This window comes from Ceratotherium simum, chromosome 3, assembly GCF_057802395.1.
Source record: "Ceratotherium simum simum isolate JZ-2026a chromosome 3, ASM5780239v1, whole genome shotgun sequence".
Taxonomy (NCBI): Eukaryota; Metazoa; Chordata; class Mammalia; order Perissodactyla; family Rhinocerotidae; genus Ceratotherium; species Ceratotherium simum.
The window spans coordinates 77487000-77500621 of NC_141902.1; the positions used below are offsets into that span (position 1 = coordinate 77487000).

General features: G+C 42.6%; 1 protein-coding gene across 1 annotated transcript in view; it reads left to right on the forward strand.

The window, feature by feature from the left end:
- OTUD7A (OTU deubiquitinase 7A) overlaps positions 1-13622 on the forward strand; it is a 394020-nt gene that overhangs the window by 277478 nt on the left and 102920 nt on the right. Inside the window, 1 exon segment of the mRNA XM_087428823.1 lies at positions 8301-8483. Coding sequence (XP_087284949.1) covers positions 8301-8483 — 183 coding nt within the window.

Sequence of the window (13622 nt, forward strand, 5' to 3'; positions counted from 1 at the left end):
CATCTTTGCATATGTTTCAGGGCTATTTGTAATTATTTTTCCATGAACTCTCTGTTCGTGTCCTTTGCTTGTGTATCTTTTGGGTTGTTAATCTTTTTTTTTTTTCTTATTGGTTTCTGGGCAAAACACAAACACACACACACTACACAGGAGAAAATAGAGGTTGTAGCATTTGCTCTTGTGCCCAGATCCCTTTCATTTGGAGCCCAGGCAGTCCTGCCAGAGTGAGGAGCGCAGCTGCCGATGGCTGAGTCCCTCTTCAGATGTTGCCCACTGCGGAAGGAAGTCACCTCACCAAAGGCTCTCCATCCACTGGGGTGGCCCTCATCCAGTGCCCTCTCTATGTCTGGGTATATTGGGCTAGCCCCTCACCACAATGCGGACATCTCAGCAGAGGCCTCTGTGGCATCTTCGTGGTGCGTCTGCTGCTTCTGCCCAGTCTCCCTCCCCATCCCCCACAACCCTCCTGCCTGCTTGCTTCCTCCTCAGATTTTCTTGGAAACCGACTTGCCTCAGAGATGACCCCTCTTATGTGATGTGAGTTGCAACTATCTTCCCAGATTGACATTTGTCTTTTGACATTTCGTATTTAAATCTCTCTGGGGCTTTCCCATATGTTCCATTGTTTTGTCTAATTGTTCACATACCAATTATTGAGGCAGAGGAGTAGGTTTCCCTGTCTGTGAGTGCCCCTCCCCTCTCAACTTCCCCCTCATTGCCCTTATGTTTCAGAGGACCCCTGGTGGTTCCTGCTTAGTTTTCCAAATGAACATTAAAATCAGCTTGTCTGATTCTAAGAAGAAAAAAAAAAACCTGCGTATATTTTTTTATTTGGATCGTATTAAATTTATAAATTAGCTTAGGAAGAAATGATATTGAGTCTTCGAGACTGCAGTTCTACTTTTGTGCCTTTCAGGGGTGTTATATATTTTCCACATATATGTTTTCTACATCTCTTTTAAGTTTATTTCTCAGTATTTTTTCCTTTAGTTGCAATTATAAGTGGAATATTCTCTTCTGTTATGTCTTCTAACTTACTCTTGTATATATATGAAGGCTATTTTTTCATGTACGTCAATATTACATCCAGTGTGTTAGTCCTTGATGCTGTTCAGACTTGGTCCTGCTCTCTGCCTCCCCCTTGTGGGTACATGGGAGCATTGCCCCTCCTGGCCCTGTGGTTGGATGGGGCCTTTGAGGAGTTCCGGCCGTGGGTTGTGAACACAAGTGAGAAGTCACTTCTGGGCCAGAGTATTTGATTGTTATTGGGAGACACTCCAGGGCTCTTTGTCCCCCTGCCGTGTTCATACGCAGTTTTTGAGAGCAGCTGCTCTGTCAGCCTGAATCCTGAAGTGAGGTGTGACACAGAGGTTAGCCCACTCATGGTGACTTGCGGCGTGAGGAAAAAGCACACCCTTGTTGTGGCCTCTAGGGTTTGGAGGCTGTTTGTCCCCACACTGTCATCTACCCTGCTGTATATGGCATTCTCTTGTTAATGGATATGTCAGTGTGTTTATCTTAGCATCTCATGGTAATTTCTGCTTTATATAGTTTCTACTTTCTATTTAGTATGCATGTATTCATAGTTCTCAAGTCTTCTGTATTAATATGTACCTGGGATCTGTTCTAATCCGGTGTGGTAAGACATACAGACGTGGAAATGACTGTCATGGAGGAAGAAGATTCTACTCACAGTTCCCTGGAAGCAGAGGGCACCCTAGGCCTGGCAGGGCCACCCAGAAAAGCACGGGCCCGTCAGGAGGCAGAGGGAGTGAGGGAGAAATGTGGGCACAAGCTTTATGGTGGTTTCTACAGGAAGGAAAGGGGAAAGCAGGGTGATCAGGCTTAGGATTAGCTAGTGTGAATACTTCAAGCAGACTCCAGAGGAGGAGCTGTCCTGAGTTGTCTGGTACCTGGCCCTGGGTGATTAGCACAGGGAAGCACTGGTCCAGAGAGTGAGAGCCTGAGGCGGGAGTGGTTGGGGTGTGGTCTCTGGACTGGTTGGTTTGCAGATGAAAGGTGCGCTTGCTAGGAATTGATAACCCTGGGAGACTTCTCTCAAGCCAGCAGGCCACCGAATACGGAAAATAAAAGTCAAGATTAATGCTTCTCCATTGTGAGTTGAATCCTTTAGCCTTGTAAAGTGGCCTTCCTCAACTTCCTTCATGCTTTTTGGCATGAATTTTCCTTTGTTTGATTTAAGATCATAACCTCTGTATTATTTTTGTTGTTGTTATTGTTGTTTTGTCTTTCCTGTACCTGATAAACCATCGTCCTTCCCTCTCAGCTGTAACCTTTCTGAATCATTTTGCTCTAGATATGTCTCTTAACCACAGCAAGTAGTCGGCCTTTGCTTTTTGAAATAATGTGAAAATCCTTTTCTTTCAATAGGTGTGTCAAGCCTGTTTAAATTTATTGCTATGACAGATATGGTTGGTCTTAGTTCTGTCATATTATGTTTTCTATCTCTATATATAATACCTTAAGTGACTTTCACTATATTTTACTAGCTGTTTGTTTTAAAATGTTTTTCTGACATTTAGAAAAAATATGTTTTTTATCTAGTGGTTAGTTTTTAAATTTTTACCTTTATGTAATATCCTCTTTCCCTTTTTCTTATAGTTGGTTCCTATGATCTGCCTCAGTAAAACTAGTTTACATTTCTTCCTCCTCTCTCTCCTTTCTCTCTTCTACCATCCAGCTTGGTCAGTAAACTATCTTTCATGTGTTTTTAGAGTTTATCTTTGTTCCATATGAATATGTTCACATATTTATATTTGATCTGCCAACTTTAAATATTATGTTGTACTCCCATATAGTGCAGCTGGGGCAACGGTGAGCTGATTCTATTTTCTACCTTCTACCATTTTCTTTGATTGTACCATTTTTGCTTTGGCAGAATGTTTACATTCTCCTCTGTCACTTGTATCTATACCTTTGCTTTTTCTTGGATGTACAGTTAAATAAATTTACTGCTGTCTCAGTGTCCCTTTGTCAAACTTCCGTTCATCTCTTGATTGGCTAGAGCTCATCTTCTTGGAGGTGTCTCAAGAAAGATCCATTTGGATATATTTCCTGAATCGTTCATGTTTAAAATAGTTTATCTGTAGCCTTTATGCATAAAGGAATAGCCTAGATGAATATAAAAATTTCTTAGCTCACACTTGTTTCTTTCAGTATCTTACAGATGTGGCTCCATTGTCTTCAGACATTCAATGTGGCTGCCAAGAAGTATGTTACCAGCCTGATTTTCTTTCCTTTTTGCTTAAATATTCAAAGAATTCTCTTTATCTTTAAAACATAATAATTTTATAAGGATATATCTTGGTATTGATTATGCTAGGACAATTTCCTTATATACAGTGTGCCCTTTCACTATGTAGAATTAAATCGTTGTATCGGAAGTTTGCTTTTTTAATTATGATTTTTAAATTATTTTTTCTTTTCCATTACTTTAGATTTCTTATTTTGGGCTCCAATTATATGTATGTCATGTTTCTTTCACCTGCATTCTATATCTACCATTTCTTTTTTTTCTGTTTCATTTTGTCCACTTTACTTATTTTTCATTATCATGGTCCTTACTATACTATCTGTATCTGTTTTCTCTTTACTCTCTTATAATTTAACTGCGTCGGTGAAGTGGTTTTGACTTTTTTTTCCCCTGAGTTTAGTGGGTTCCTGTTTCACATCTTCCTGTGAGTTCATGTATCTCTGCTTCATAGTTTTCCTTCATAGATGTGAAACTTCGGTGCTGAGTTAAAGCAGCACATACCCGTTGGAGAGCCAAAACAAAATATGTTAAGTTGAACATATTTTAACCCCATTTGATGTGGTACTTACCATGATACTCACGCCTGCTAGGAACCTGATCACCTACTGTATTGTGATAAGCATAAACTGAGGCAAAGCCTGGAAGAAAAAATGAAGCAGGCAACTTCCTTAGTCTCTGCAGTCTTTGGGTTGAGGTCTTTCATGTGGTTATACTGCTCTGCTGATTGGAGGAGATGTTGCTGGAAGAAGGAACAGAGTAAGCATATACAGAAAGATAGGACAAAGGAACGTATTTTGAAGATCTCAGGTTGGCTGCAAGAGAAAAATGAGTATTTCTAGCTGTGTGAATTGCTATCTCAACTAAATCAGGATTCTGTGCATATAGAATTAGCGGAGAACAGAAATTGGATAGTCAGCTAGCATCTTCCATAGTTAAACATTTGGCCTTGACGCTTAGAATACAAATTGTAACTAGATTTAAGGTTATTCACATAGAGATAGATTTAATCTTCAAAAGAGGATATAAATTAAGAGAAGAAAAGAAGAGCAAGGAGAAAAATGGGGGGAACCCATGTGTTTTAAGGGCAGGAAAAGGCAAAGGAGCAGAAAAAGGGACGATAGAGTGTTCAGAGACATCAGATAAAAGGGACTGTTAGGCTGTCTGTGTTAGATTGAGGCCTGCTAGTGTCCTCCCCTGGGCCAATGGCCCGCTGTGTTGGGAGGTCAGTCTTGTTATGAGGGTCATGGTAAGTGGGCAAGGGGGAGAGGAGGTGTGAAGGCTGCTCAGTGACCAGGAGCCGTGGTGCCCAAAACAAGGTCAGGTTCAAGGGAACTGTAGCCCCAAAAGCTCAGGTTTTAATCAAGACAGACTTGGATTTGAACCTCAGTTCCATCACTTACTAGCTGGATTTCAACTATAAATGATAGAAGTTAGACATAAGCAAAAACTTATAATGAGTGATCAGAATACTAACTACCACATACGAGAACCTTACAAACATTATTTCCTAGTCTTAACCCTCATAAGAATTCCCATTATATGGATTCTATTATCCCCAATTGTACAGAAAAGTAATCTGAGGTTCTGTGTGGTGAAATGCTATATTTAGTGTCACAGAAGTAGCTAGAAGATGGACCCAGGGCTCAAACCACACCCCAAAGCCTGTTCTGACTGCTCTGCTGGACCGACCCCTTCCTCAAAGTGAGTGTCCTGGCTTCAAGGGCATGCAGCCTGTGGCTGCCCTGTCACCTATTGATTCCACCTGGGCCTTGGCCCATCCATCATGGTGGTGGTGAGGCCACTGGGGGCCTCTGTGCCCTTCCTGCTCGTTCTAACTCGGTGTGACATCTCTTGAGACTCTCCAAGACTTAAAATGGAAAAGATGAAAGGGGATCTTGAAACTGATGCTCTCTGAGCGCCAGACCCTACTTCTAGGCCACCAGGGACCCACTCCTGTCCCTAGCCTCTAGATTTCCTATTTCTGGATACAATCTGTACAACCTGCCAATGCCAAGCTAATCACTGGGGCATCACCAGTCCGTGCATCTGTATATCACCATTTACAACCCTGGTTCTCCTGAGCTGCCATCTTTGGAATTGTGCAGAGTGGGAAGCGAGTCTTGAGGGGCTCTGACTCCCTAAACAACTGATGAGTGTGTCTGTCATCGTCTTGTTTTCTTCCCACTTCAGTGGCCTCTTGGACCCTTTCCACATGCATGGACACTGAAGTACTGACTCCTTGAGGAATTCTTTAAAATCTTAGAAGGGAAGGTTTGGGAGCTAGGCTTTCATGGTCAGTGCCACCACCTCTCCTCCTCCATCTTTGCTCTCACTTAACACTCACTGAGTCTCCATGAGGTGCGGCACAGATGGTTAAGGATACAGGGCAGGTGTGTAGCAAAGTGAGCTTGAATATGAGACAGTGATAGGAGAATGCAAAAAGGTGTGAGCAAGTCAGAAAATGAGCAAAGTGAGAGACCACTGGGGAGGAGAGCAGAATGGATGGTCCATCCCTGACGGCTAGACATGTGCCTTCTCGCTGTTGTCCCAGTTGACCCTCCAACAGATACACGAAATGGGAACATGCCCCCATCCTGCAGCGTTGGACTGCAGCACTGGCCCCTGAAGTCTGGCGTGATCACTCGGGTCCTGCCTTCACACTCAGGCCTGAACGCCTTGTGGTGGGAACCCTGGGAGGGGCCTCTGGGAAGGGTCTCTTATAAGGAACAGGCAGGAGCATAGGACAGGCTCTTTCCCATGGGTAGGAGGAGTGGGCTGGCTCCTGGGAGCAGTGCCCGGCCAGCAGGGCAACTCAGTGGAAAGATTCAGATTGGAGGGTTCACATGCAAACACGAGGATGTATTAATGAGGGACAGCAGGTAAATGCTGTAACCACTGTGAGCCACATTTCCTGTTTGTGACAAGCCAGGATAATGCCTGCTCCCCGTGTGGCTTCAGGACAGTCTTCCCCTGGCTACACCCAGAGTTCCTCAGTTGCTTCACGGGGGCTGTTTCTCTCCTCTCCCTTCCCTCTCCACTCCAGAATTCATCGTGCTGATGGTATTGCTAATGTGCACACCCGTGGTGTTATGTCTGCATTTTGTGATAGGAACTAAGGTCGGGAGTGCTCCCCCTACCTCCCGTCTCCTTGACCTTCCTCCCTGATACAGGCTTGACCCTCCTTTGGCATTATCCCCCTCGGCTCTGCTTAGAGCAAGGTGCCCACCCAGGTCATCGCCCTGCTAAGGCATAATTTTCCTGAAGGCAGGGCCTTGTCTTTCTCTTCATAGAACCTGAGCCCCAGAACATGAATGCTCATTTGATAGTCACTACCACTTGGACTCAAAAATGCCAGTTTTTGATCACATGGTGGCATTCGTACACTGTGACTGTTAGTCACATGTGAGACAGAAGGTGCGTTCTCACATTTCTGCTTTGGTTCAGTTCCCCTAAACCAGCTGTGCCGTTGCCACCACCCCCGTGCCCAAGGCCACCCCCCCTGCACTACTACCACTGCACTACATTACCAACAACAGTGGGGCTGCTTCACGCCAAGACCTCCACCCAGTGTCACTCACGAGAACGCCACCAGCCCCTGCTGTGTTTTTGCTGGATGACCCGGGTGTTTAGTTTGCGTTTCTTATCCACTGAGATGGTGAGAAGATGCCTCTATGGTGACTGTGGAGGAGAAAATGTGATTAAATTGTAAGTGGCCGTGTGGTATGATTTAAATATTATGATTGACAGTATCAAGTCTGCACTAGAAAAAAGTAGAAAGATCAAAGGAAGATGTTCAGATATTATTTTATACCTTTAAAGCCTCATCCTGTTGTATAATACAATGTATTTCAGCATATAATTACTCAATACAGTTAATACGTACAAGTTATTAACTATAAGTTAATAGTTATATTGATTATTAACCGGGAGTTAACCAGGAGAGGATAAGATTTCATTTGTTCTTTAAAATTAAATCTAGTTTTTAATTCTTTGTCCTTAAAAAGCGCATGATGCCTGGCTCTGGCCCAATGGCGCAAGCGGTTAAGTGCGCACGCTCAGGTGAGGCGGCCCAGGGTTCGCAGGTTCGGATCCCGGGCGCACACCGACACACTGCTTGGCAAGCCATGCTGTGGTGGCGTCCCATATAAAGTGGAGGAAGATGGGCACGGATGTTAGCCCAGGGCCAGTCTTCCTCAGCAAAAAAAGAGGAGGATTAGCAGATGTTAGCACAGGGCTGATCTCCTCACAAAAAAAAAAGCGCATGATGCCTGATTGAATAGGATGCAGTGTGATGCGTCCTCCCTCCCATTAGAAGTCCACCACCTCTCAGTCAGGAATTAGAGCCCCCACACTGAGTTCCCCCCATAACATCTCCTCCTGGTGCTGAGTCTGCTTCAGCACTCGGCACTCGTCCCAGTGTGTGTGTGTGTGTGTGTGTGTGTGTGTGTGTGTGTATTCTGGGGGGAGGGGGCCTGCGGAACCCTCGCCCCAGGGTGTGCACACCAGCCCTGCCTGGCATCTCACCCCATTCAGTGCCTGAGCTGGGAAGTCCACCTCCTACTAAAGCCTTCACACAGAGAAGCCCTCTCGAGCTTCCGCTTTTCCAATATTCAGCTTAAAAGAAAAAGTAAAACTCTGAGCAAAAGCCCACAGAAAATTTGGGAATTCTTTTTATTCATTTTTTTACTTTCTGTTTTGCTCCTCGCTGAGAGTAAGCTCTTCAACGTGATTTTCACAGGGGAATGTGATAATGAGGAATGTAATGTTTGAAGTGCATGTGTGGAGCTAAAGGCTCTGAGACTAGATGTAGTCGCATATTTCAGAGGGACATCAGCCGTGGGTGTGAAATTCCGCTTTTAAAGGTTACATATAAGGTCATTTTACCCCTTTGAAAAACGAGAACTACTGGTGGAAAGTTCCTTAGTCAAGGTGCCAATGAGAAACTCTTCTTTGCATGGTTATTTTCTATAATGAAGCCATTATTTACGTGTTCCTGTTGTAATCTCTTGTCATTTCTTCTCCACAGGCAAAAACTGGGACCTGACCGCCGCTCTGAGTGACTATGAGCAGCTCCGCCAGGTGCACACAGCCAACCTGCCGCATGTGTTCAACGAGGGCAGGTGCCCCAAGCAGCCAGAGCGAGAGCTGCCCCAGCCCGGGCACAAGGTGGAGCGGCCCTGCCTGCAGAGGCAGGACGACATCGCCCAAGGTATGGACCGAGGGACGGAGCCCAGGCACCGGCTCCCCTGGGCCAGCGTGCCATGGCTTGAAAGAGGGGGACTGGAAAGGGTGCGAAGAATGGAGAGGTCATCACCTTCCAGCTGTAGGCAAATTGGGCTCTCAGTGCCTCCTTCCTCATATTAAGCTGAAATGTCCCTTGCTGCTTCCATCCATGGCTCTTCCCTTTGCCTCAGAAAAGCGGGAGAGTGAGTACAATTCTCTAGGACCCCACATGCCTCCTGGAGTCCTGGTTTTTCCAGGTCAAACATCTCTAGTTCCTTCAATTATTTCTCAACGTAGTCTCCAAATCTGTTCAACATTGATGTTCATCATCCCATGTGCTCCATTTTCTCTATTCTTTTTATTAATTATAGATATGCTTATTGTAGCAAAGGAAACCATACCAAAATATGTAAAGGAAACGTAGAGTTTTCTTCTCCACACCTCCCAAATCTCGCGGAAGTAATAACCAATGATTCCATCCCGGTCTGTCTCTTTCTGCTCCTCTCACTATGCTTATTCAAAATGCAAACGCATCAGAGTCACATGCACATAATACTTTGCAAATTGCTTGTTTTATTGAACCATAAATCATGAACATATTTTCTTAATATTTTATTCCACAGCATACAATAATTTTTAAACCACATCTGTATTAATGGTTAGTCTGTTTTTCTTGGGTGGTGGTGGTGTTGTTTGTTTTAGACACTGTAAGCGATGCTAAAATAAACTTTATACCTGTAATCTTACATACTAGTACTTTTATTTCTGTAGGTTAGCGTTCCCAAAGTGGATTTGCTCTGCCAACTCGTGTATTTTTCATTTAATAACTTCGGGACTTCTTTCCCAAACACATTTCTGCTCGCATGTGTGAAACGGGGTGTTTCCCTTCATTCTTGCCGGCGCTCGATGTTCTCACTATGGTTTTACATTGTTTTTCTACTCTGAAGGGTGAACAATAGTGTGTTATTTTAATTTTCATCTTGTCATGTGCTTGTTAGCCAGTTGGATTTCCTCTTCTGCAACGTGCCTGTTCACATACTTTGCCCATTTTCCTCTTGATTTGTTTGCATTTTTCTTAGCAGTTGTAGCATTCTTTGTAATTAAGACCACGTTTATTTTGTGTGTGTGTGTGTGTGTGCGTGCATGTCCCACTGTATCGTTTGCTGTATGACTTTGTTCACAGAATATTCTGCCATGCAAAATGTCTACATTACTACACATTCATGGCTGATGGGTGTCCTCTCTTGCTTTAGAAGTTCTCCTGGGATGCAAAGTTACTGACGTATTTTCCTATATTTATTGTTAAATTTTGTCCTTAGGTATTTTAATTGATTTGGAATTATTATAAATAATAGCTAAGGATCTAGTTTTGCTTCTTCTGGGTAGAGAGTGAGTTATTGTAGTACATTTGCTGAATAAAGCATGTTTTTCCCACTGAACTAAAATGCCAACTTTGCCATACATTAAATTCCTAAGTATATTTGGATCTGTTTCTGGCCTCTGTCCATCCATGTGGGCACCCATCCTGTTACATTTGACTCTATTATTTTCATATAGTATTTCTCTCGGCTAAGGCCAGGTCCCTTTATTGCTTGCTATTCTTTTCCAAAATCTTCTCACTGTTTTTGGCTATTTATTCTGCCATATAAACCTTAAAATTAGAATTCTGATTGGAATTGGATTGGATTTTTTATTTTATTTTGGGAATAATTGGCATATTGTAATGTTGTTTTCTCATCCAAGAACATTACATATGCCTCTCCATTTATTCAGATTCTGTTAAGACTTTAGGCATAGAGAAAAGCAACTTATTTTTTTCATATTTATCTTTTATCCAGTCATTACATAAATTCTCATATTAATACTAATTGTTTATTCTAAAAGAAACTCTTGGGTTTTCTAAATATACAGTCATAGCAGCTGAAATAATTTAATATTCTTCTTAATATTTACACAGTGAATTCCATTTCTCGTCCTATTGCATTAGCTCAACCTTCCCTAACTGTATGAATGAATGTTGTCTTTGTTTCTGTTAGCACAGCCTTATTGGAGTCTATATCTTGGATTATTCTTTTATGCTTATTCTGTTGTCTAGAAAACCCACAACTGAGTTAGAAATTTTAATATGCATTATCTGTTTCTTCTCTTAGCTTTGTCCTGTCCACTGTGTTTGAGGCTATATTGTTAGGTGCATATGTATTCATAATTGTTAGGTCATCTTGCTCTAGTGGTTTTTTACCAATATGTAGAATGTCCCTTGGTCCCACGTAAAGGTTTTTATCTTTAAGTCTATTTTGGTTGATACTAAATCTCTACTCTGCCTTTCTTTTGGTTTATATTTGCCCAGAATGTTATTTTTTCAGCTCTTATTTTCAACCTTTCCTTATCCTTTTATATCAAATGTGATTCTTATAAGTAATTTATCATCAGATATTATTTTACCATCTAATCCAAGAGTCTCTGTCTTTCAAACAATGAATTTAATCTATTTATTTTATTTTAATTATGTTGTATCTGTACTTCTTCATGTTGTAGGGTTTTTTTGCCTTTGGTTTGTAGGGTTGTTTCTTGTATGTATTTTTCTCTCCCTATCTGCTCTGGCTTATTAAATTTTTCTACTGGTTTGAAAGTTATACATTCTACTTTTACTCATGCTATAGTTACTCCTGTTCTATTAAAATCTATATTTAGGTTTTCTTTCTATTATTTTTTAAAACTTAATGTATTTAACAAGCATATTTTACCTGAAAAAGACATACACCTTAGTATGTTTTTGTCTTCTCCCTGCCCACTGCCACTTGCCCTCAATCATATTTAGGTTCTTTTTGTTGCTGTTTAGACAATTGACTTCTTTATTTTCTCACATTTATCTTTTGCTGAAAGAATATTTCCTCAAAGACTATTTTCTAAGAGAATTTTATATAATCAGTCTCCTAAGTCCTTGAGTGCCTAAAGATGTTTGCATAATATACTTAGAGTTTTGTTTAGTGGAATAAGAATACCAGGTCCATATCATTTTCCTTCAGTGCTTTGAAACCATCCCTCTACTGTCTTCTTGCATTGCATTTTCCTGTCATCTAAGAGATTTCCTTGACCTGATCCTCTCACGTTGTGATTCATTCTTCACATGAATCCATTCTGTTAATCAGCATTCACATTTTTCATTCCAAATTAGCTCTTTGTCATCATTAGTGTTTCACATTCTAATATTCTCTGTTCTTTTTGAACTTACTCACTAGGCTTACTTTAGAGTCTCGTCCTCCTAGCCCATCCCAGCACGGGTACTTTGCTGACTTTCTGTAGTAGTGCCTGCACTCCTCAAGCGCTTCCTGCATTTTCCCTGAGAGCTCACAGCGTCTTGGGTTATCAGCCATCTGTAGTCAATATATCGGAGGAAGGGACAAAAGCCTGGGCTCTGGTTTGCCCTCCTCTGAGTGACACTGTGGGGGGAAGTGCACTCAAGGTGGAGAGCTCTGGTGCTTTACTTTGGGCTCAGATGTTCCCTGCTTGCTCCCTTCCCCACAGCTGGGTTTGCTCCTTAGGAAACCTCCCAGCACCTCAGTTCTAGAAATTGCTCATTTCCAGGGGCTGCCACCCTTCGTTGTAACTGTCAAGCTCCCAGTGTGTGTTGGAGAGAGGAGGGAAGGCCCAGAGCCTGGCCAGCCTACCCAGTGCTCCGCCCAGCTGTGCTCCACCAGTGCCGTGACAATCCCTGACGCTGGCCAGCGCTGGTGCTTGCCCACGCTGTGGTGGTCATGGGCATAAGCAGACCCACGTGCTCCGCTTCTCTTCTTTCTCATGGCCTGTGTGGTCTGACTTCTCTTCTCGCCTTTTCTCAAAATGCAAAATAACTTAATCATCTTGGTTTCAACGTGAAATTGAAGGTGAATCAAAACTATCCATTTTGAAATACTGTTTCTGAGACTTGCCATTTATTTTAATGCACAAATACTTGAGGCTTCTGAGAATTGACTCTAACTTACCCTAGAATCAAAAGCCTCTTGTTTTTAGTCTGCTTTAGCAGACTGCTTTAGTTTAATAACATTTCTGTGCACTGCCTTTGCAAGTGGGGCAGTAAGAAGCTCCTGTTCTGAATGAAGGCACAGGCGTGGGTTTTCCGTCAGCACAGGGGAGCAGAGGTGCACCTCAGAGGGGTGAAGGCCTGAGCGCAGAACGTGACCAGAGAGCAGACTAATCTGAAATGAGATGGGAGTCCGTGTGATACACTTGTGAATGTGCCACAGGGTTTAGACAATACTCAAACATCGGTTTGAATTCTGTTCTCCTGAGCAAAATAAAAGACTACTGCCTTGCTAAAAGAATCCTGCATTACTACAACTATCGACTGTAAAAAAGAAAACCTGTTCCTAAAATCATATATTTAGGAATTCTTGTATTACGGTAAATGTTTGTGATTAAGCACAGGGCTTAAAAAAACAAGTACACTTTTAGAGTGCCAAGAGAACAAATACATCTACTTTCTTGCTGTGCCGTTGAGATCACATGATCGACTTCCTAACAAGGTAACATGTTCTACAACAGAAATTCTACACTACATTTCTCATTCCTTGGTTGGAAAGCCCAGGCAGAATAAGACCAGACTAGACCAGCATCTTTTGCGAGTGCTGTGACAACAGAAAGCCCAGACAGAAGAGAAGCGTGTAATGGCTTAACACTTGTGTTCTGGGGATCTTCATGTGGGATATGTTTATCAGAGTCACTCCAGTAAATTAACCTATCTTAAAAATCCAAACCATAGTGGGGAAAGCCTGAATGGATTGCTTCTGGCTTTAAATATAAAAACTCATAAAAACAAAGGCAGTTTCCTTGTAGCATTTAGTGCTGGGAGAGGGCAGCTCTGCTGACTTGAGTTAGATGTAACTTAAGACCCACAAAGCAAGCCTGGTGATCTTTGAGGATGCTGATGCGTCCTTGTGCGGTGGACTTGCAGCTCACCTCTTTCTAAGTGCTTCCATGACTCAGAGAAAGTGCCATACGCCAGGTGGTGGTGATGTTAGCCCAGCAGTAGGGAGGGCCACAGGAAAAGCCTGACAGCACAGAGGGCTTCTGGGGGAGGATGTGGATATGCTAGTGAATGTGTGTGTGCCTGTGTGTAGGTGCAATG